The 24162-nt window shown below is 44.7% G+C and overlaps 1 protein-coding gene across 4 annotated transcripts in view; it reads left to right on the forward strand.

Annotated features, from left to right (window-relative positions):
• Positions 1-10878, forward strand: part of CDK8 (cyclin dependent kinase 8) — a 74565-nt gene extending 63687 nt beyond the window's left edge. For 3 of the 4 annotated variants that reach the window (XM_034060129.1, XM_031049605.2, XM_031049606.2), the window contains 5 exons: positions 177-249; positions 3169-3266; positions 4642-4720; positions 4840-4998; positions 9573-10878. In XM_034060129.1, coding sequence (XP_033916020.1) covers positions 177-249; positions 3169-3266; positions 4642-4720; positions 4840-4998; positions 9573-9698 — 535 coding nt within the window. In that variant the 3' untranslated portion in view covers positions 9699-10878. The remainder of the gene's footprint in view (positions 1-176; positions 250-3168; positions 3267-4641; positions 4721-4839; positions 4999-9572) is intronic. The other variant, XM_034060130.1, reaches the window with a different exon arrangement.
• The last annotated feature ends 13284 nt before the right edge of the window (positions 10879-24162 follow it).

Here is a 24162-nt window from a genome sequence, read left to right on the forward strand (position 1 = left end):
AAAAGATTTTTAAGCAGTCTCCAGTGTTGGTAGTTGAGTTTGTTTTCCTGCTTATGTTTAGTACATTAGCAATGGAGACTAAATGGTTCTTGTTACTATGTTTTGTGGCTATTAGGAAAGCTTTGCAGTCTTTGTGATATATATATAAGGAATACCATATTTTCTTCCTTTTCTAGGTATACCAACTGCAGCCTTATCAAATATATGGAAAAACATAAAGTTAAACCAGATAGTAAGGCATTCCACTTGGTAAGTTTTTCCACTTCCCAGCTGTTCTCTCTGAATAGGCATTCTCCTTACTTTGATGTTTCCAACTTTAATTAAATGCTTTCAAGCTAAAATTATAAGGTAAATATATTATTTGAGAGAGGAGGAGCAGACAGGACTGGAGGAAGAAAACAGGAAGCTTTTTGATCTTGGAGGTGAGAGAAATGAATTGGAAGAAAGGGAAGATGGATATGAGGCCTATGTGTCTGAGGACCATGTGGCTTTTGTTCAAGTCATTGGAAGATGTACCTTCTCTGATCAGACTTCAAAGTTTTTAAGCAGCTGTTTTTTTTTTTCCATTCAGTTCTTTTTCTTCCATATAAATTTTGGAATGTATCTTTCAGCCAGAGCTGCTCTGAGGAAGTACTCTTCTTGTGGCATACTGCATGAGCATTTGTAAGTGGGTGTTGCCAAGCGGATGAATTATACTGCAACAGCTAAAACAGAATTTATATTCAAGATTCAGATTAAAACCAAAAATACAACCAGCTGATTCCTGTAAACTTTGCAGGAAGTTGCCTGGCAGTTGTACCGTTAGGCATCATTTTCTGCAAAGTGTCTCTGCCCTTTAAAGTCAAAAGTCAGTGGGATACTAGGGATGCTTACATAAGTGAGGAAACTAGTCCTTTCTGATGGGGATTTGGGATTTTTGATGGATTTTTGTATCCAAGCACAGTGGAAGCTGCTGAGCAGTCTGTATTTGTATGTAATACATGAAATGTTTATGTTGATATGTGAAGAACTGAAGTGCTTATAATTAATCCAGTTTTTACCATGTAGCTATTTATAACAGAGCTTCAGAAATGCATTTTTAGTATTTACCAAGGTGATCTTATGTTTTATTATGACAATACATACTTTAAAAATACATATTTGACATAGCAAATTGTTTACATCTATTATTGTAAAATGTGCCAGAACTAATAATTACAGCACTAGTAAGCACAACAATCATTGTTGTTGCCAAAAATTGAAATGTTTTGATTTCCCAGCTTGAATTAGCCAGGCTTTTTTTTCCCCTCTTTACTTGCATTCATGCATCTGGTCCCTTTCCACATGCAGAACTGATGTGTTAGCATGAGACAACTTTGGCTCCTTCCTGCTTTTGCAGTTTACAGGGTTGTGCTTTGGAGTTTTTTTCTGGGATTTTGTTTGGGTTTTTTTACCTGCTTTCACTTTCCTGATTTTTATTTTTCTTTCCTACCTACTTCTTTGTGCCCTAGAAAATGGGTATATGCAGCTGCTGCTTCTCGTTGTGATGAGTGATGCTTCATCTTCCATTTGGTTACTTTGGTCCATATGAATGGTAGTGATTGTGGCATTCACAGCTGATACATAAAGTTTACTGCATTTTTATTTTGTAATTGAAATTATTTTGTCATGTGAAATTTTAATTGAACAGTTTTAAATAGAAAATATTTCTAGTGCTAAGTGGAAGACTCACTTCTGTGCTGGCACCTGAGCAAGGAGCAAAATAAGAGTATTGATCCCCAGTGTGATAATGGTTGCACAGTCATTAAACTTTTCTTGTGGTTTCTGTTTTCTGTTGCTGATTATGACCAAGTTTGCTCACATTTTGTGAGCATGTGATGGACAGCTTGTATACAACACAATTGCCAGAAATGATGCCAGAATTTTGCAATATTTTTTTATTGTAATTTTTTCAGCATGTTGGTATTTTTTTCTCATTTTTTTGACTTCCCCTTTTCTGGCTCCTGGGATTGCTTTTTGAGCTGTTTGAAAGAACAAGAATTGTTCTGTTCAAAACTGATAGTCTGCAAAGACTACATGCAGACTTGGAGGGCTGGAATAACTTATTGTGAGTCCTTGTTGATGATGTGAAAAACAAAACTGGATTGATGGTTGTTATACGTATTTATTATGTTTTTACTTATGCCATTAAACTGACAGCTGAGGAGAGAAAATGTACTTTCCTAACTTTAACTCTCTGCAGCGTGGAGGTCTTCAATATGGTTGTGTACAATCAATTGATAGCTAGTGAAAGGAGATGACGCATTCAGACACAGGTCATGACAGTGGATCTCTGTAAAAAGGAGAATTTAATCCCATGAAAATATAAACAGCAAATGTAAAATGAATATTATTTGCATCTGTAGCTTCTGCATATTTTGTTAGATTCATGTTTTATTAAAAAGCTGTAGATGGAACATGTAGCATTTCTTTTAAAGATCACTGTCTCTTACATCCTACTGTAGTTTTGTCTTGGACACTGTATCCTACAGTGAAACATGAATACTTGATATTTTCCTGTTTCTGTATGGCAGGAAAGGCTGAGAGAGCTGTCATTCTTCAGCCTGGAGAAGAGAAGACCCTGGGGAGACCTTGTTGTGGCCTTTCAATATATAAAGGGGGCTTATGAGAAGGACTGGGGGAGACTTTTTTAGGTGGGCCTGTTGCAATAGGATGTGAGGGGTGATGGTTTTAAACTAGAAGAGGGGAGATTCAGGCTGGATGTGAGGAACAAATTTTTACAATGAGGGTTGTAAAATACCTGCACAGATTGCACAGAGAGGTTGTGGATGTGCCATCCCTGGAGATGTTGGAGGCCAGGGTGGATATGGTTCTGGGCAACCTGATCTAATCGAAGATGTACATACTCATTGTAACCCAAACTGATCTGTGATAAGTTCTGCTGTTAAGTCATGGAAACTCTTGGAATGTTTTTATTAGAACATTCATGACTGAACTGAGTGTCCTGGGCAGGTGTTCTTCAGTGGGAAATGAAGTTACTATTTTAACAAAAGAGAAGAATGTTGTTATGCCATTTATGGTTGTGGTTTTGAGTTCAGATGCGTTTGTATCAGCTTGTCTTTCAGGAATAATAGTGAAGTTTGTTAATTGTTTTGGTAATACAGAGCTGCTTATCTTTTATTTTTGCAGCTTCAGAAATTGCTCACTATGGATCCAATAAAGAGAATTACCTCAGAACAGGCTATGCAGGATCCCTATTTCTTAGAAGATCCTCTTCCCACTTCCGAGTAAGTAGTTGGTTTATTAACCTATCGGTACATCTAGAGGTGCTTTAGAAATGCGTGCTTTCTCTCTGCTATGTTTGTGAATAGTGAGCCAAATACTTACTGTGTAACAACCAAGGAAAGCTGCAACCACAAAAATACCATTTGTGGTTTTTAAAATTAAGTAGCATTCTTACTAATCTCTTGCTTTATGGAACTTTGATCCTATTAGTCGCAGTACTAATCTTGTTACTCACTGACAGGTTGATTATGCATGCTACAGATCTTTGTAGACAACCGCTAAGTGCCCGTAGGTCCACTTCTCTGCTCCAGAATGCCAAATGACATTATCTAATTAGTTTACATTTTTGTGTCTTAGCCTTTGTTGTAAATTCAGTGGGTGGGGAAGTCAATTCCTTGTCTCTCTGCTGTCATCCTGAACAACTTAAGTCCATTTTCTGTAAGCGTTCATCTTTGTTTGTGTAGGGACCTTTACAAAAGGAATAAAATTAAGGGACAGTGAATGATTTCATTAAAAATTAAGCCTCCTCCCAAAAGACTAGGCAGAGAACATGATTGTATGTCCTTTTAAGAAAGCTATTAGTGCTATTAGTGCATCCTGTGTATGATTCTCTACCGTTATCTAGGGAAGAATTTATGCCATATGGTATGTATATTTATAAGCAATTAATTAAAAATTAAATTATTTCATTAAAACCTACTAGATTATTTATAACAGCTCCTGACCTGTCTCTGTGATTTAATGTTGTCATGTGAATGCAGAAACTGCATTTAGGGCAGTCTTTGGGTTTTTCTTTACTTTAGGTTGGCATTTTAATGTGAATACACAATGAGTAATGCAAAGAGGTGTACAGAGACTTGATTATAAATACATTCTACTGATTAAGGGTGGGTAAATATTAGCTTGTACTTGCAGTAGCAAATTCATGTGGACCATGAGATAACTGCCAGATGAAATTTCTCATTATTTTTTAAACTTTGTTCAAGGTGATCTTATTATTTGTCAGTGGAGTTTCCAGGAGTATTTTTAGTTAGTCCTGAGATTGTGCATTACACAAAAGCTGGATTAAGATAGCTCTTTGTGACCTTGCAGATATCAAATGGGCCATGTACCTTTCCACCATCAGTTTGGTCACCAGTTACAGAAACCCTGAAAACTACTAGGAGTTTAAATGAGTGTATAAGAGGCAATTGAAGATTAAATGTCAATAGGTTATCCATGTTTAGCATGTGATGAAAGTAAGACAGGAAAAACTTCTCCATTAGTTATGGACTGTGGCTCAGGCAGCTTGAAAGTAGCATGGGTGTGAAGTATGAAGCTTACAAGTTTAACCCTTCTGTTCTAACACAGTGATAAATAGACTTTTTTGGGGGGCAGTGTTTTTGCAGGTTGTCAAATCCCTTACCCAAAACGAGAATTTTTAACAGAAGAAGAGCCAGATGATAAAGGAGATAAAGTAAGTACTGGAAGAACAGCATCATCATGCTTCACTGCCTTTAACACTATTTCCTGTGTTCATGTTATTTCACGTGCTGCTTTTGAGTTGAAATTTTTCTTTGTGTTTAAACAATTGAGAAGAACCAGCAGCAGCAGCAGGGCAATAACCATACTAATGGAACTGGTCACCCAGGGAACCAAGACAACAGTCACACACAGGGACCCCCACTGAAAAAAGTGAGAGTTGTTCCTCCTACCACTACCTCAGGTGGACTTATTATGACCTCAGACTATCAGGTATTTATTCTATTTATATATTGGGTGTTTGGTTCTCAAGTTTACAGCAGTGTTTCTTTAAGCTAAAAAAGTAACTTTTTAAGTGTCACTGTCTTAACTGGTATTTTTTGTTATTTTCAGATGTGTTTTCAGATTCATTTAGTTGGTGGTTTGCCTGGAAATTGATATGCTGATGCTATTTAGGTTAGCAATAAGGAAATCAGGATCAGGTATTATTACAGTTACTGATTTCTTACACTCATACTAGGGAATGCTGATTGTGGACCTGTTGTGCTATGCTCTGCACCATTCCTCTTTTGAACAAGCCTGTAATGGCAGGAGGCAAAGGATATTACAGTAAACAGGCTGTGAAATAAGAATTCAAAGAAGCATTTTAGTGGGGCAGATGGGTGGGAAAGCAGTATTTTGGATGATGATGCTGTCATAATCTCTGTTTTGAAGGCAGAAGAGGATTCCAGTTTGAGTAAGACCAGTATTATAGATCTGAAGAGGCAGGTGAGGTAGTGGCAATCAATGAGTGAGGAAGATAAGGAGTGTAGGAAAAAACCTTGAGGAAAACTCGAAAGCTATGTTCTAGTCTTCCTGCATTTGAGCTTCTGGTCAGATATTAGGAAATCGGAAGAGTCTGGAGCAGAAGAATGTCTGAAAGTCACCCCAGGGAATGGTACCTGAATTTGTGAGTTTGGATAATGTTACTCCCGGAGACTGGGGAGAAGAGAATTAAGGACACAACCATTAGTTAATGCAAGCTAAGAAACTGCAAAAGAGGGACAAGGAATGATATACATAGGAGCAGTTGTAGAGGGGATAGATTTTGGAAGCCTGGGGAATAGAAGATTTCAAGAGGAGACATGCTGGTGGAAACGTTAGCCTGCAGGAACTATTACATACTGGTTCACATGGAATACATAGTACAGAGGACCAGTTGGAAATGTGTCTTGGATGAAATCAAAAGATGTCAGAGTCAGAAATTACTGGCACTGTTTTCAATTAAAGATTAATATCTAAAACTGGGACCCTAACATTGGAAAGCCACTTAGCTGTGCTTATATTCTGTAGCAAATCTGAAAGAATGGTGTCAGCAAAACTTCTGCTGTCAACTTGCTGTTCACAGTTTTGGGACTGTTTGTGGGGAGACACCAGTGTATTTTGAAGTCTTCCTTTTGTGTTTGTCCCTGAGAGTACCTGATATTCTAAAAAGCTGTGTGGGGGCATTACCCTCATTCTTACCTGTATGAGGTAAGAATGCTGCCAGCACTGGGCAAAACTTGAAAGCACTGAAAATGTGATAAAAGGTCATTTTCAGGAGCTTTCTTGTGAGGCTCTTCATCTAGTTCCCAAGAGCCTTTGCTCAGTTTATCCTAGGATATTGGTAGCACATCAGTTTTTAAGTCATTCTCCTTGAATTATGTAAGTTTTTAGAGCTGTTTGAAACATTTGAAGCAGTGGCCAGCCTTAACTACAGTGCTGCAGTGTGGGGTGCCTCTAAATATAAACATCTTTAGTTGCATTATGCATCACAGAGCACTTCTAAGGGAGCTTTGCCCCTTTCAATTTGACAAGCTGCAGTCAATCGTTGTTTTGGCCTTCTAGCTTGCTTGCTCCACCACTTTAGTTGTGTGTGTGTTTCTAAGCAGGCAAATGCAGCTGTATCTCTGAATCTTCTTGTGTTGAGTCACATACCTAAGCAGATTGGTGCAGAGGTTGCAGGTACTGTCAGGGAGCCCTGTTTGCATGCTCTGTTTACATGCCCTTCACCTCATTTTGCTGCTGCAGCTTGGCATTTTGAACGAACTTCAGTTTCTGCTTCTGTGAACAAGAGCTGAAGTTTGCTAGTTGAGAGGTCAGAAGACTCAAATTGCTTCCGCAGGAGCTGATGTTGGTTTGTTCTCAGCTCATGCTCACCAGAACTTTTGAACTCTCAGGTATCCATCCCAGGACTATAGCTGGGGGCAGCCGTTGTCAGCAGCCATCATTTCCAAATACATTTGCCTACAGACAGTGACAACTGCTACTTTGCTATCTGAGGGGCTCTTACTGGTAATGTGACTGCTCCCAACTAATCTTTTTGCTGTCTCTCTAGGAGGCAAAACACCTGGTTTTCAGAAGGAACTAAACAAATCCCTTCCCCAGTCTTGCAAGAATGCAGGGGGTAGATTTGTTCTGGTATTTGGAAAACATGGTAATCAAAGGGAGGAGACCTGAACTTGCTGGCACCAGAATAAAAGCAGTTTTAGAGTTGCCTATTGGTGGTTTCAGGTCTCCCTGAACAAAATTCTTCACATTTTTTGCTTCTGAGCCTGCAATTTGAGGAGATGGCAAACAAATATTACAGTGCAACCCTCTCTTTTAATCAAACACCTGCTCCTTTGTTCTTCATTTAATTTGCTCAAATTGCCCCTATAAAGCTTGTGAAGAAGGATTGCCATCTCCTGGGCAAGGCATACTAAGACAGTTTCTCCATCCACTCAGAAGCTGAATTACTCCCTGCAAAGCAAGTTGACCTTGTATCCTTTTCTGCCATGCATAAAAATAATAGACAAATGGCACAGAGACTTCCTTGCCTTGTTTAAATATGCAGTGTGACACTTCAAAGGCAATGGGATTAAACAGGCTAGAACAAGTCCACTGCTTTGGGCTTTTGCTTGTGATAACCCTCTGGGTGCTTAATGGTGTTTAGGACGGACTGGATATTTATATCTGTTCTTAAACAAGAGCCATTTGTTGCACTGGGTGTCATGAAAGAATCTGGTGTTTTTTAACTGCCTCTGTCTTAAGATCTATTTTGAAAGTCAGGATGCAGACAGTGTTCACAACTGTCATGAACAGTCAGGTTTTTAATCACTGAACTTGTGATGGTTTCTTACATGCAGGAGCCACACTTGGGCAAAAAGAATATTCAGGGATTTTTTGCTCTCTGAAGTGCATCTGATATTTGTGATGTGGAGATGGGTGACCCAGAGCTGTGACACGTCTATTGACGAGTTACTCAGTCCGTCTCTCAAGACTGAAGACAAATGTCACTAAAGTTCAGTCACTGTGTTAACAGTGTGGTTTAGCAGTGCTGGCTTGTTCCCATTGACATTAAGTGATGGCTCAGCCATTTCTTCCCCTTTACACTGTACACCCCTAGGGAATTAGATCAGTCCTGTGAACATATGTTAACAAGTAGAGTTTGCCTTTTCCTTTCTGCCGTCATCTCAGCAACCTGATTCTTGCTTCTGTTCTATGTGCTGAGCAGCAGGAAAATAATTTGTTGTTATTTTACATTGTGACTTAGGAGATCTATAAAGCTATTTTAATACTGTTTCAGGATGTTAGTTCACCAGAGTTTTGCATATTCGTGTCTCAGTAATAATGCCCTAGGACTGGAATAGTCAGCTTAGGAAATTTTCCAGACCTTTCCTAGAAGTATGTTTCTCTAAAACTTACAATAACATCTTGAGATAACAACAGGTCAGAAGTTACAGTGACAGCAGTTTCTAAATGCTGCAAAATTTGTCTGGGTAAACCAGCACAGTAATGTACTGAAATTGTCTTAATTTAATGGAATGTTAAAGGCTACGAAGTGGTCACATGCTCAGATTGAAAATCTGACACACAGTCCTTTCTCCTTTGTAATGCATGGTTTGTAAATAACTACATTTTAGGTTAAACTTGAAGTAGGCACTTGCTGGTTTGCTCAGAGGTGAGTGCTCCACTCAGTAAATAGTTGATAGAAATACTGGTTGAAAGGGGCCTCCAGAGACCATCTAGCCCAGTCTCCCACTTGAAGCAGGACTATTGCTAATGCTAAATCAGGTCAGCCGTGGCTTTGTTTAGCCGAGTCTTAAAACCTCTATAGATGGAGATTTCACAGCCTCTCTGGGCAGGTTCTTCTGCTCTACTGGTCTCCTGAGAATTCTCTATAGCCCTTAGTGTCCAGCCTGAACCTCCCAAGCTACAATCTGTGACTGTGTGGCCATTTCCCCCTGAAATCATCTGGTTGCACTGAGAAGGCAGCGCTTGTTACCTTTTACTCTCCTTCAAGTATTTTTTAAGGCTGTTGCTAGATGACACATTAGCCTAAATAAGCACAGCATGCTCAGTCTTTACTCTTAGGTCACATAAAGGGTGGTGTATAGTAAAATCTCCACAGTGATGCAGAGTAAGATCAGTAAGATGCACTTATGAGCAGTAAGATGCACTGTTTGAACCTCCACTCCAGGCTAGCTTCTTGAAGGGGAAGGGAGCAAGGGGAGAAGATGGCTGCTGTGAGCAGTGGAAGTGTTGTGTAACTTGCAGGTGTGCTGCAGTCATCTGAAGGGTTGGCTGGAGGTATGACTGTGATAGGTGTAGGCTCACAGGAGATAATTAGGGTGGATGACTGAAGGGTGGTACCTGTCACTTTCTAATCTAGTATTTCTGATGTTCATACCTCCACCTGCTGTAATCAGAGTAAGTGAAAAGAAGTCTGGAGGTGCAGCTGCTGTGAGACTGTGTATGCTTGATACCTCTTGAAATAAATCAGTAGGTGGAACTGGTGATGTACCTGTTATGAAGAACTACATTTCTCTGCTTTAACCACTCTGCAGCGTTCCAACCCCCATGCTGCCTACCCCAACCCTGGACCAAGCACATCACAGCCACAGAGCAGCATGGGATATTCAGCTACCTCCCAGCAGCCGCCACAGTACTCGCATCAGACACATCGGTACTGAGCTGCACCCCGATACCGTCAATGCACTGCTGGTAATGCTGCAGGACCGGCCGCACAGCTGCCTGCCTGGAACCCGGCTTGGGCCACGAGAATGTACTGTACAACCTCACCTCCAACCTGTCCGACCGCCACGATCCACCCCCTTCCACAGAGCGGAGTAGTGGCTCCCAAATTGTACCTGGTTTTGGGGTTAGACTTGAAAAGAAAGTGCTAGCACAGTTTGTGTTGTGGATATGCTACTTCTGTAGTTTACTTGACATGGTTCAGACTGACCGATGCATTGTTTTCAGTGACAGTCTGTAGCAGTTGAAGCTGTGAAATGTGCTAGGGGCAAGCATTTTTGTTGTTGTATGTGGTGAGTTCTCTTGGTGTAACAACTTTATCTGACCAATAGTACACAACATCTTTGAACTGGTACTTGAAGCATACAGTATATGTTACCATGGCAAAAAAGCAAAGCAAACTAACCATGACTTGGAGACAGTTTTGATAGACGTTTATTTTTAGTGACTTTTGTGGATGGTTCATTTTCCACCCAGATCAATGTTTTATGACCGACACAATTGCTACGATGAGATTTTTTTAGGAACATGCAAACGTTTGCATTCTTTCCCAGCAATTACAGATGTCCCAAAGATTAATTTCCAACATGAGTTCTTGGTTTTGTTTTTAAATCTATGACTTGACTGGTATTAAAGCTGCTATTTGATAGTAAAATAAGTATGTTGTCATTGATATAAACATGTTTGGTTCAGCAAACAAACTAAACTGATTGTCATAGAGAGTGTTTTGTTTTATTTTTCCTGTTGGTGTTACTGATTTGTGAGCATGCTTTGGGAATAAAAAAGCATGAGTGATATTTCCTAAAGAGGTGCGGCATCCGCTCAGCTCTTTCGTCATGAGTTTTGAGAACCAGCTTGGTGTAGTGGATTTTAAATTCTCTTCAGTTAATGATTCTCATTTCGTTTTTAACGTTCGCACGTTGTTTAGGGGTGCCATTCCTACAGCAGAGGAGCAAGGTGTTAGGAGAGCCTTAGAGTTTATGAGGAAAAACTTGCATACAATGTACTGTATCAAACTATTTTACATGAATGACACAAGTATTCTGAATAAAAGAAAAAAATCAAACATTGTTAAAACAAGGTGTTATGTAATAAATTTATTTTTCATAAATCTGCACATGACCTTTGCCTGTATTTCTTCTTCTCAGCAACAACACTCCTCACCCTTCATATACCTGTATTAAGCTGTGTCCTGAGAATTACTGTCTGAGGGCAGTTCTTCATGCAAGAGGGCAGGCTTCCATTAACTGCTGGGAAGGGTGTTTTTTAATAGCAGGAAAAACGCACGGCATCTCTGTAAAATGTCACTCCCCCTGTTGTGTATCTGTGGCTGATCAGCTGGAGACACTGAACATGGGGTTATTACAAGCTACCTTTCCTAGATCAGGTGGCTTCTTTCATCTACAAAGTCTGGAGGCATTCCTATCCGAACAGTTCTTTGAAGGTTTCTGTAACTCATTCTTACCTTGACATCTGACACCACACAGTGATTCTGACATAAATGTATGCAATATATGCAGGATTTATTTCTGCAAGTGCTTCATGTAGTGTGAATATCAACTAGTGGGAGCCATCCAAATGCTCTGAAGCTGCTGACAAGGGGCAAGAGAAAAAGCAAATTGGTAGCCAGCCCAAAATGCAAACTATGTGTGAGGTGGAGATAAAATTATCTGGGGGGTGTAAAGGTTGAAGTGTTTGGGAGACTTAAAACTAAAGAAAAATCCAAGTGCAAGGTTTATGCAGCTTTAGTAATACTGTGTGTGATACTCTCTTCATTCTGAAATAAGTGGTGTCAAAATCTGGCCTTCCTGAGGTTTTGGAACACAAACACATAGGTGGGAGTGCCTTAAACAACTTCTTGGTTTAGTTATCAAATGAAAGCCTTTTTCTAACCTTTTCTTAATTTATATTTAGGCTTTGATCTTGCCAGTTTAGTATCTCCAGACTTTTCCTAGGTACTGAAATGGTGACAAGGGTACCTTTTCTTTGGCTAAAGTACCATTAGCGTAGAAACTTTGCTTTCTTATTGGTTCATATTAATGCATAACAGTTATTATTCATATTAATGCAAACTGTAATAGCAGTATATTGTGGTGCCTTCAGTGCTTTGTTTGAAAGTAACAGGCTGGCTTTAATTTCCTTTTTGCGAAGGGAAATGCATCCAGCTGACAAAAAAGACTCCTTGCCATTAGTTTGCACTTGAATGTAATTTTTCTATTAAGAAGGGGATGCAGTGTTATCAACTAATTATAATCAAGCTGAATGATACTCTGCATTTAGTTCTGAATAGCCTGCTACTTTCAGTAATGTCATTCATTCTTCCTCCATTTTTAGCAGATGTGTTGCAGATTACCACAACAACCTGAGATCCTGCAGGGAAGTAGAATCTTAGCCTTTGACTTGTTCTGATGTCTGAGCCAGCTGGACATGGTGGGGGAGGAACGTGAGCTTGCTTTCTCTAGAACTGTGGAAAGAAACGGTTTTTCAATGCTTAGTGTAGCCTCTGGTGCCTTCAAGACAGTGTATATATCTCTTGCAGGTAAGGTTAATCTTGTCATATTCATGATAACTATAAATGATCTTTTGCATCAAATAAGCTTTTTTAATACTGGATTTATGAATACTGAGGCTCTAAATTACTTTCTTGAACTGTTTGAAACAGCCAGTCCTGTCCCTGTTCTGCTCTGGGTCTGTTTACATGAGGGTGACAGGAAGGGGAGGAAGAAGAAAGCACTTTTGAGAGCATTGAAAGGAAGAGGTGCAAATCCCTGTGAGGGAGGTGGCAGCTCAGTGCCCAGCAGCAGTGTGTGAGCCACAGCTCTTTCCTCACCTGGCACAGCTTTTGTCACCAGACTCAAGAACTTCAAAGCTTTTCATCTTTCACCAACAGTTACCTGGACCCATCTGAGCATATTTCACGTAGCTGGGTTCTGAGAGCCTGCCTTTGTTCTCTGATGAAAGAATGTATTGTCTTTCTAGAGCAGGGTTATGTTGAAAGCAGGCTACAAGCTTAACTTGATGACATACAGCAGCACTTTCACCTTGGCATTCTCAGCAAGCCTAGCTCATGGCAGCTCTGGATTTATCTGACCTGATAAGGACACAGCTTCTTTAAGAAACAGCTTTTGCAATGATCCCCTTAAAAGAGGGTTTCTGTGCTAGTGGTGGGAGGAGCAGTCTGGAGGAGGAAATGTCCTCTCCTTTCCTGTGTGTATATACACATTGGAAAACTCTCAGTGAGCTCACTGAATTGCCCATGGTGGTGCCTACGCAATCCCTATCTGAGGGGTAACCCAGTGCTAGTTCAGTTCATGCTTTACTTTCTCAGGGGAGGTACTTAGTGCAGGTGGCAGGTATGTGCGATTGCCTGTTCAAACATCGCATTCCTTGTCATGTCATTTCTGCTAGGTGAGCTCCTCCAAAAGAGAAGAGCGGGTTCCTCTGGGTTTCTTTGCCAGGGGCCATCAGCAGCCCAAGTGTCTCACCAGCTACTACATCCCTGGGAGATTTGTACAAAGCTTTCCCCACAACATGGAGGAGCATGTGTCTGTGAGACTGGCCATAAAGTCATGGAATGGTTTGGGTTCATAGGGACCTTAAAGCTCAACCAGTCCCAACCCCCTGCCACAAGCAGGGGCACCTTCCACTAGACCAGGTTGCTCCAAGCAGCCACAGCTTCTCTGGGCACTCTGTGCCAGCGCCTCAGCACCCTCACTTTGTAGCATCTGATCTAAATCCAGCCTCTTTCAGTTTAAAGCATTCCCCCGTGTTCTATCACTACTCCGGATGTGATAATTCCTAATCATTTCCAATTGGGATGTTATTTTATAAGAAGTGGTGCCAACTCGACTCCCTGTTGCCAAGTGCAGTGAAAAGATGGCAAAGCATGAGTGGAGTGAAGCATGTAGGAGTTTGCCATGTCGTGTGAAGTGGCCTTAAGCTCTGTCAACACTGGATCTTAGAAGCTGCTCCTGTCATTTTCGCCTTGTTTGTTCCTTGCCCATTCAGCAGAGGTGGCAGTCACTGAGAACAAGGGCTGGAATCAGTTGCAAGTGAAGATTTTCTGTGAAGAAATGGCTTGTGTCACCCTGGTGTCCCATCATTTTCTTTCTAAAATTGCCTTTGGACAAGCAGCAACTCTTGTATCTCCCCCAGATCCACCCTGGCTTCACTAAAAGGCAGGCTGTGGTCTCTGCCTTTCATGTGTGCTGGTTGTTGATCATTTTATGGGCACAGTCTGACTGGCACTGAGTGGGATAATGGAGGTGGGATGGAGCCTGCAGGATCTCATGGTGATCATTGTGTATCAGACAGGAAAGATAGACAATTCCTCATTGCCAGTGGTGCAGTTGCACACCTGCTGTTGGGACTGAGTATTGCCATTGTAAGCTGAACCTGTTCTCTGCAGGAAAAGTGATGTGCAGGGGGTGGTGTGCTCCCTGTGTGCCGCTTCAGTTAGCTCCTGAACAGAGCAGCTCGCTCTTGTTGGGTAGCGCAGCTGTCTGGGCATCCTCCCTAGGCTGAGTGGTGACAGTGCTTCAGAATGCCAGCTCTGAGACAGGTTAATAGCCAGCATCCCTTGAGGCCAAGGTGGATGAGCTTAATTCAGTGTAATTTGCTTGTCACAGCTATGGATAGAGAACACTTTGTGAAATAACATGTCGGATGTGTGAATGATGGGATGTACAAACCGTGCTCTGGCAGTAGGAGAGAGAGAGGAAAAGGTGCTTGCCCTTTGAAAGGAAAACAAACAAAGCTGCTCTTCCGCTAGGACTGCTGTGGTAAGTTCCTCTCCTCAAGGGCTTCAAGCAGCCTCTGTCTTGGTGGCTGGCTCCAGCAGTGGCAGAAGGGAGCCATCTCCGGAGCAATGCCTGTAGTTAAAGAGCTCCTGCACTGTGGAGCTTGGCACTGGTGCTGATGTTAAGCCCTTGCCCTGGGGTGATGCGCACCAGCTGCAGCCCAGTTGGGAGTCTGGACAAGCTCCATCTCTGCTCTGAAAGCCCCTCACACACAGGATGCTGAAGGGCACTCCTCAGCCTGCTGGGGTCAGGGAGTCTTTGCTTGGCCTTCACACTGAGTTTGACTTCCGAATATTCCTTTGCATTTCTGGTCCTTCCCATGTGAGCTGGGTGCTCCACCTGAGCCAGGGCAGCTGCAGAAAGGGCCAGTGCAGCAGTGTGTGTTATTGAAGTCGCACAGCTCATCTTGGCACAGGCCCTGCCATAGAAACACCAGGGACAGCCTTTACTGAAAACGTTACAGCAAACATCTCCATTTCTCAGCCTGGGATGTGGGAAAGCCGCCGTGTGCTCGGAGCAAGCCTTTGGTTCGTACTTGTGGAAGCTTTGGATTTGTACAGTGCTTCACTCCATGTTTGAAGAGCAGCAGCTCCCCTGCCACACCACAACTACATAAGGAACGCACCCGGCTGACTCGGGAAGGGGGAGATGAAGCAGGGATTTCTCTCAGGAGAGTGCCTACAGGAATGCTGAGGTTAGAGCTGGAAGCCTTGAACAGATGGTCAGGGAAGGCCCCTGTTAAACCTTTCTTAAAGACACTCCATGAGGAGGCAGAGGAGTGATCTTGCCCTATGAGGTGTAAACAGCACTCCCATCTTTAATGAGAGCTCATTCCTTCTCTGTGCCAAAACCTGTCCATGTTCTTCATTTGTGTTTCCAGTTTATGCAGGGTCACTTTAGTATCACCTGGCTGCTCTTCCCACAGACACTGCAGGGTGTGCACAGAGCTGTTCTCATCAATCAGCTTTTAAATCACAATTACTTTGCTGTTTATAGTGTTTTCCAAATCCACCTGGGGCTGTCGAGCTTCCTGCACCAGCCAAGCTCTGCCTTAATTTCTTGCCCTTAATTGCCTAGGGAAGGCAATAGAACATGCACGTGATGCGTGTTTGGCATGCACCACATCTGCTCCAGCCACGTGCTCCTGTAGGTTGTAATACAGACACCCAGCAAGCCTTGGAGAAGGATTCTTGTGGGTAAATTCTGCATTTGTGTGCCACAGGAGATCACCGCGGTGGCTGTGTGCTTTGAGGTGTGCTCATCTCAGTGCAGGCAGCTCATGCGCAGCTCAGGCACTCCTGATGTGCACAGGCTTCAGGCTTGGCTCTGGCTCTCTACCCCATCCTGCCATCAGAAGGTCAGCAAAAGATGAGTATGATGTCTCAGCCCTGTATAAGCTCGTAATGTATGTTCCACTTCCCCCAGGCACGCAGGTAGGTTAAGGTATCTCTGCAGTTCACCTGTGTGCTGCACAAACCCAGCTGGTGTCACAGTCCCCACAGCCGCACTGGAGGCTGCGCTGGGAGACCCCCGTGCAGAGCAGCCTGTGCCTCCCGAGCCGCGGGCAGCCGGTGCCTGGGGCTGGTGAGCAGCAGCTTGACCCGATCCCAGCCAGCCCTCCCGCTGCGGGTGAGGAGGTGATGCTGTCACTTGCGATCACACGGTTCCCTGCTCCCCCGGAGGCACAGGCCATGCTGAGGGCAGAGGAGAGGCTGCTCTGCACCCTGGGGCTCAGCAGGATGCTGGGGGCTCAAAACACTGCAGGGACCCACTACAGAAGGGCCAATCTGCTGGAAAACCTCCTTTTCCCTATCTGGAATGTGGAAGAACATGTGGATGGATGCCCAAAGGCAGATCAATTGCCAACGGGGGGCTAAAGATGAGACCAGCTGATGGTGTAGAGCCTCACTGAGCACCTGGCTGCTTGTGGAGCTTGATGTTCAGTGTATGCCGGGAACTGCAATCCCATTCTTAGCCCCTGCAGGAATCCATTGCCATGCCCTTACCTGGCAAATTCTGACAGACTGGGAGCTGGGTCATGCTTACCTGTGATGGACAGCTCTGGTTAAAGTTGTGCACAGTGGGAGGTGGCTCTGAGAGTGATTCTAGCTTCCACCAGGAGAGAAACTGAAAATGGACCACTATAGAACACAGATATCAAAGGTAGTCTGTCAAATTTGTCTATTTTGTTTTTTTTTTTAACAGAAATTTAGAAGTAGAAAATCCAGTTCACTTGGAATGAGAAGAGCTGGTATCACAGAGGTTTGAGTTTTAATGCAGTGTCTGTAAACCTGCAGCATGCACATAACCTGAAGGAATGGAGACAACCCAAGCTGGAATCTGGAAGGCAAACTGGGTGTAACACATCATAAACCTGAGCATGAACACAAGGGCTGTGAGAGGGGAGCTCCCCTTGCTGTGTTTTCAGTGCACTGCACACGTGTGCCCATGGTCAGCGGCTGACCCCCGGTGCTGCAGCCAGAAGTGCTGCTCGTGGGGTCTGCTGTGTTTGAGGGGGTGCAGGAGCACAGGCAGGGGAAGGGGTGATGTAGCTTTTGCTTCCACCACAGGCTTGTGCAGGGCATTGCGAAACCGGGCAGGAAAACCCTCTCTGTGGACAGAGGACACTGAATACAATACATGGATGCCATCAGTGTTGTTGAATTTACAGTTTATTCCTTAACTAACTAAAAGCATTCCCAGAGAAAGAAGTTCAACATCCAAACTGAAAACCACCTTCACTGGCTGGAAACCTCATTAATTGATTGTCAAAATTACTTTCCTTGAGCGAAGCAACTTAAATAGTATTTAAATAGATTAATTTATGCTCCTTCTGGTTACAAACGCACCTGTATCAATCCTTAACAATCCTTGTGTAATCCTCAACAATGCCAGGATTTACAATATTGATAATGCTGACTATTTATACATTTTTCATTAATACCTAAGAGCTATTCAGAACAAGATCCTATGCATAAGGAGCAAGGATCCAGCAGTGCTGCAGCTGGGCCTGTTCCTGAAAGGTTACTAATCCTCACGGCAATGTGTCATGACAGATTACTGTATATATGTATGTATTTTTCCCATTCTTTGTATTTCAGTGAATCATTTTATTGAAAACAATTCCTTTGGCTCCACTGAAAAGAGAAGGAAACAGGAGCATTCAGCAGAAGAGGGTTTCTGCACAGATTTCGGCCAGTTGTCAGCAGGCTGAGCAGCAAACTGAAACCATCAGTCCCCTGCTCTCATCCTAGGATGGATGCCAAAGGCCACTGAAGGTTTCCCTCAAGTGCTGTACCTGGACAGGAATGCACCAAAGGGGAGGTGGTTTTGCATCACTTTCCCTACAGGACACCAACACCTGCAGGGATATTTGCACACCCCTGGTGAAGCGGTGAGAAGAGATTTCCTGCCATCACCTCCCAGGCCTTGGGCTGAAGCTCAGCCACTGACCTGAGAGCATCAGCTGTTTAATGCTGCACTGCATCAAAGAGGATCCAGTGTGAGCAAACGTAGCTCAGGCTCTATTCCCAGTTCTTCCCATTCCAGCCTCACACAAAGGGTGCTGTTTCTGATACATGTTTTAGCTTCCTTCAGAGGGCTGCTGCATTCCTGTCGCGTGCCTTGTGGCTGGGAGAAGCCTGCATGTGCTACTTGGAGTGTTCAAATGCTTGATATATAGAATCTGTTCTCTGGGAAAATGCCTCAGGGTGGAATGTGTTTAATAGAGAGAGGCTAATATGTGAGTGATTTATCTCGTTTTGGTAAGTTCATGCCTGCAATTCAATAACCCCATGAGCTACACTTAACTGTATTCAGTAAAGATGATCTAAAGGAGATGTTCGTGCAGGTGAAGGATTCAAGAACTGGAGGGAAGGATGTTATAAATAAGCGGGCTCGAGGTAAACAGGGAGCTCAGGCAGAACCCTTCCCTAGGATGTGTCTCGAGCATCATTAAGCAAGTACAAATGGCTGTGAGCTGCAGTGATTTCTTCCTCTGAAAGGAAAAAGCTGTGTGAGAGACTTTCATTAGGGATAAAATGCCCCCTTGTGCTCCGGCCGTGACCCACATCCTGCAGCAATCCTTTGCGAGCTGTCATCGTGGGCAGCATCCCTGACAGAGCGTGCCGGACCAGCTTGGAACAAGGCAGTGTTAGGAGAGGCACAGGAAGGTGGGTTCACTGGCAGCCAGAGGAAAGGGATGGGACTGCCCAGGCTTTATTCTCCACCTGCTTTGTAAATCCTTTAGACACGTACCCACGTGCACAAAGTGCTTCTTTACAGGCAATGCCGCGTGCATGCTATATGACAGCATGACAAGGAAATATGGTCTCTAAGTAGCTGTTCAGGGCTGTAATTGCCCAGTTTGAATGTAAAACTAAAGCAAACAGCACTGACAGCTGAGTCACCAACTGCAGACCTGAAGCGCTTCAAAGTTAGGTCTAAAAATAATCTGGTGTTCTTCTCTAAGCCACTGGCTGCATGGAGAAGAAAAGGGCACTGGAAAGGCAAGGCTTCACAGCGCTGACAGTGACTGCACAACGCACGCTGGGATAAGGTCTGAGTGTTGTCCCCAGCCTGTTGCTAGCAGTCAGCATGGTTGTGTGGGAACTCAGTGCCAGTTGCTCCCTGCAGGAACAGGCTGTCAGCCTCTGCACCAACAGCCAAGTGCAACAGCCTGACCCATAAAGCTTTATGGAATGGCATTATTCTAAGCCCAGAGTGTCCTGCTTCAGGCTGTGTGTGCACCAGCTGCAGTGCTGCATTGCTTAAGTGACACGAGGGCATTACCATGGAATGCATCCATAGAAACCTCCTGCCCAGGATTCAGGGCAAGCAGCAGCGGGTACCCAGTGGCTCGCTCAGCACCAGGGTTTGCAGTGCCATGCCATACCTGCAGGGAGGTCCCTTGGGGACCGTCTTCTTCCTTGATGCTCCTCATAGTGCAGTGGAGATCCCCACTGTGCCTGCAGCAGCGATGCTCTGCTCCCCCTCACCTTCAGAAAGAAGGGGTAGCTGCAGGTATAGAGTGGTTGCAGCATCAGGACAAAAGATAAGGGTTTCCCACCCAGCTGAAGGAAGAGGTGATAGAAGAGGCCTGGGAACAGCAAACAGGCCATGGCCATTCACCACCCCTTCCCAGCCAACACCTTGAGGTGTGGAGCAAAAGCAGGAGGCAGCAGCTTTGAAACAGAGGTGGTTGTCCTTACACATGGAGCTCTGCCATGGGGAGGGAGCAGTCAGTGTTTGCTGCAGCTTCAGACTGTGGCAGGGAAACATGAAGGGAAAATCATTTAAAGGCTGTTGGCTATGGAGACATCAGCTCTGGCCCAGGAGGTCCCTTGAGTCCCTGGAGGTGTGGGAGGAGAGACTGGGGGGGTGCTGCAATGGGTTCACCCTCTTTCCATGGCATCTGCTGCTGGCAGGGACAAGCTGTGGGGCTGGATGGACACTGGGTCCGTAGGGTGATGGCTCTGTACAACATGCAGCACCGCATGGTCGGTGTGGCTGCCCCTGTCCCACCACGTGAAGGTCACCCTGCGGCTGAGCCTGGGAAGCACACGTGCAGAGAACACACTGTGCTCAGCCCCTGTCCCTCAGCGCAGCAGCTCGCCCGGCACAGCTGGAGCCTTGTGATGTGGAATGCATTTGTGTGTTCACCATCCCCACAGCCAGAGCGTGCAGTATTCAAACACTGAAATACCAGCACTGCAGGGAAATGAGTGAGGAAAGAGACCAAGCAGAGAGCGTTAGAGGAGGGACAAGAGAGGCAAAGGCATCAGAGCCCTGGGGCCACCACTGCTGGTTCCCCGGCTTCTGGCACCACCAGGCATGGCTGGAGGGAGCAGGAAGGGGCTGGGGAGCTGCAGCAAGGGGAGCTGCTGGAGGAAAGGACAAATGTCAGCACTGGGAACACCCCAACCTGTGCAATGCACCACGGTACGTGTGGTTCCAGCTCCTTCTTCTTCCTTCTCCCCCAGTGTTTATTTAAGTGGAATAAAGAAACCAGCTCTCCTCAGGTCCCGTGGAGGCTCCAGTGTTTCTGGTGCCCAGAACCCTCTCAAAGCCCCAGCAGCCAGTGCTGGAAGTCGTTCTGAGGAAGCAATAGGTCTTGTTCCTATTCTGCTGCATCACTGCCATAGATGGGGCTGGCATCAAAAGCCTGGGCTGAGGCACAGCCAGATGCTCGGCTTATCTGGGATGGAGCTCGTCATGGCTGGAGCACTGGAAGGGATTTTCTAAAGCACGTGGCACAAATCTGGCAGCTTTTGGTTTTCCTGCTGCTTTCAGAAGGGAATTTTCCTGGCAATGAGCTCATCTGTAAGGTTGGCAAGGGCGGCCAAATCACTCCCAAGGCATGGGCTGCACACAGCTTTCCAGCACCGAGCCTGGTCCTCCCCATGGCTGAAGGAGGGGATGCCTGGCCATGACATCCCACACCTCCCATCTAGCCAGTCCAATGGGCACAGTGAGAAGCCCAGATATACTCAGGTCAGTAGGGTGAAAGTATGCAGTTTTGAGGGACATGTTAAATCACTGCAGCCAAATCCGAAGGAACAAGCCTGCCTGAGCCCTGAGGCTGGAACAGCCTCCAAAAGTTTCTTTAGGTCATTTTTGTGCCTTTCCAAATGTTTTGGAAAGGTCATTATTTTCCAGCTGATTCAAACAAAGACTAGTGCTGATGTTTTTCCAAAGACTTTCCAAATAGGTTTTTGAGCAAGGCTATACAGGCCAGGAAGGGAAATAACAAGGGTGTGCAAATGCCTTGGAGGGCAGAAAACGTCTCTTCTGGGTTGCATTTGTTCCTCAGTCTTTCCAGAAAGGAATGTTATTTTTCCCTTTGGTTGTTGAAATGTCTGTAGCTTCCATTTATGTAAAACACCTCCTAATATTTGTCCCAGCTGCCTTTTCACTCAAAATCCATGGAAATATGACATATTGTATCCAGCACTGATGTACCGCCTCAATGAAATCCCTTCTGTCTCTTTGCAGCTCTCTTTAGCATCTCTGCTGTTTTGCTTACACACACTATGACTGTTTTACACCCTGTTGGGCCTCAGCAGGGGTACCCCGGTCACCCGCACCAGCACCGGTGTAATACAAAGCAAAGGAAAAACCTGGGGTAATATGAGAGACAGTCAAAATGGCAAATCTCTGTTTCTCTCTCTCAATGGATCTGAATAAACCAACCCTTATAAATATGCAGAGTAATAAAACCCTTAATGCAGCATGATTAAAAAGTTATGGTTCCCCAGCAACCCGCACTCGGCTGCACCGAGGGTCTGAGGTGCCTGGCTTTGCTGTTCAATTTATGCCTTCATCTGCCTCGGTGCGATGCAGCCGGGTTAGGGTTGCCATGGGGATGGGAGGTCAGGGTCTGCACTGGTGTGAACGTGGAGAATCTATCTGGTCCCCTGCCCTCCTGTGTTAAGCATCTTCCAGCCCGCACCCAGCACAGGCATCCCTCCCCCTGGCACCTGCCTTCCAAACCCCTTTTTCTCTTTTTCTGCATCTTTCCCACAGCATTTAAGCTTCCTAAAATGTTCCTTTTTCTTTTTTGTGTGTTTTTAATCCTCAGCGGCTGGTGAGGCTCAGCACACTGCCTCCTTCATCTCCTTCATCAGTCCTGGGGGCAATCCTCTCACCCATCCGAACTTCTCCTTCTCTCTTTTCCTGGTGTGCCCATACTGGGGGCACAAGCACCCACTGACCCCTTTCAGATGAGGGCTCAGCGAATCATTTGTGTAAGGTATATTTGATGAATGACCTGAACATTTTGGTGTTTCCAAAACCTGCAGGTGATCTCATCCCACCCTGTCTGCTCAGGTTGATTTATGAATCCAGCCCCCAGACTAATCCCCTAGTGATTTATGAATCTAGACTCCAGCACTGGTCCCTAAGGCAGCCAAAAATACCACTGGGTGCAATGGAATATCCAGCTGGTTTTTGCAGGGGAGCTTTGTGAGCAATGCAGGTAAGGAACGGTGTAGAAAGAAGCAAACCCAAAGGGAGAACAAGGTATGAATTCTGTGAGAGTAATGAGGAGACCTCAGCCAGGATATATGAGCTCTCTGTCACACCAGGACTTTAATCAAGACAGAGTGTCTCTCTCACAGATTCACTCCTGCTCAGGCAGGAATTGCTGGGCTGGATGCAGGAGCTCCCGGCTGTGGGTTTGTGGCTGGTGTTATGCAGAGGTCAGGGCTGCTGACGGTAAATGGCCCCCCCGGCCTCCCAATTTATGACTCTATGAATTTCAAGCTGCTCATTCAGTTGTAATGTTTGTAATTTATACCGAGTGAAATGTCACCCAGTCAGTGACCAGAAGCAACGCCACGTGGCTGCTGCCATGGCCCAAACCTGGGAACAGCAGCTGCGAGCAGCTCCCATCACTGCAGCCCATTAAAAACCCACTTTGGAGGAGTCGATCACACAAAGAAACCTTAATGGTCCAAATGCTCCCTCCAGGTGGGACAGGGACCTCCCGTGACATCTGTGCATTGGGAGCATGGACAGGACATGGAGTGTGAACAAAACATTCGGTGATTTGCACAAATCTCTCTACAGGCATTTTTCCTCCCTCTCCATCACCACCTTCCCTCACAGTAGGTATCCTTCTTACTCTTCAGCTTTCCCCCCCTGTACTTTCCATGTTAAATCACTTCAGTAGGACATGTCTACCTCTGCTTGCTGTACCATGACTATCCATTCAATTCCATAATCTCTGTTTAGTTTTCAGCCATTGCATCTGTAGGGAACATTAGTCAGAGATTCCAGAATAGCAAACAGATTCTCAGATTTTTTCCCTCTTTTTTTTTTTTTTGCTATAATTTGAACAGGATTACAATTGGAGACTTAGAACTGGACAATTCCTTGCAAATGAGAATCCAGGATTTACAAACACCCATCTCCTGCTTTCTGCCTTGGGTTTGTTGTGATTAATGGGTCTTTGGGTCAAGGGATTTCACCTCAAGAGCAGCATGTCTGGTGCAGAAGGGCTAGCCATGTGCAGGTTCTCCTAGCAGCATTAGAGGGAAGGTACCTGAGCAGTTTGGGAGTGAGTTGTTCCTAATCTGTTCCCTGTGTCTTGCCCTGCAAGGTGTAAATAGCACTCTCATCTTTAGTGGTAGCTCATTACTTCTCCAAGCCTTTACACTGTAAGAATGTAACCCAACAACATGAGAAGCCCTAGAGCACTCAGCCACTCATGAGGTTGGGATTGTGAAGGGATGAGCATGGTCAGAATACAAACCCAGCCTCAGCTGTGTTGATCGGCTGCAGTGAATAGATTGGTTTAATCTAGGGACAGAATTCACAGAAGAGGACTGGGCATGGGAGCAGCCCATGAAGCCTGGCCTCAGCCAGCAGCACTGCTTGGAAACAGAAGCAACCCCTGGATAACACCCAGGTCCATGTCAAAGGATAAGCACGTGTCTGTTAGTGTATTTAACCAGCTGTGACACGGGCTGAGCTGCAGGAGAGGTGGTTGGGCGGTGGGAAGTGGAGGGGAGCTATGTGGAGGGGTAGCACCTCTGCCATGATCTGCGAAGGGGAGGCACTTCTTGTACTTCCTCTTGCGATGCTGCTGGTGTTACCTGGACAC

This window comes from Melopsittacus undulatus, chromosome 2, assembly GCF_012275295.1.
Source record: "Melopsittacus undulatus isolate bMelUnd1 chromosome 2, bMelUnd1.mat.Z, whole genome shotgun sequence".
Classification (NCBI taxonomy): Eukaryota; Metazoa; Chordata; class Aves; order Psittaciformes; family Psittaculidae; genus Melopsittacus; species Melopsittacus undulatus.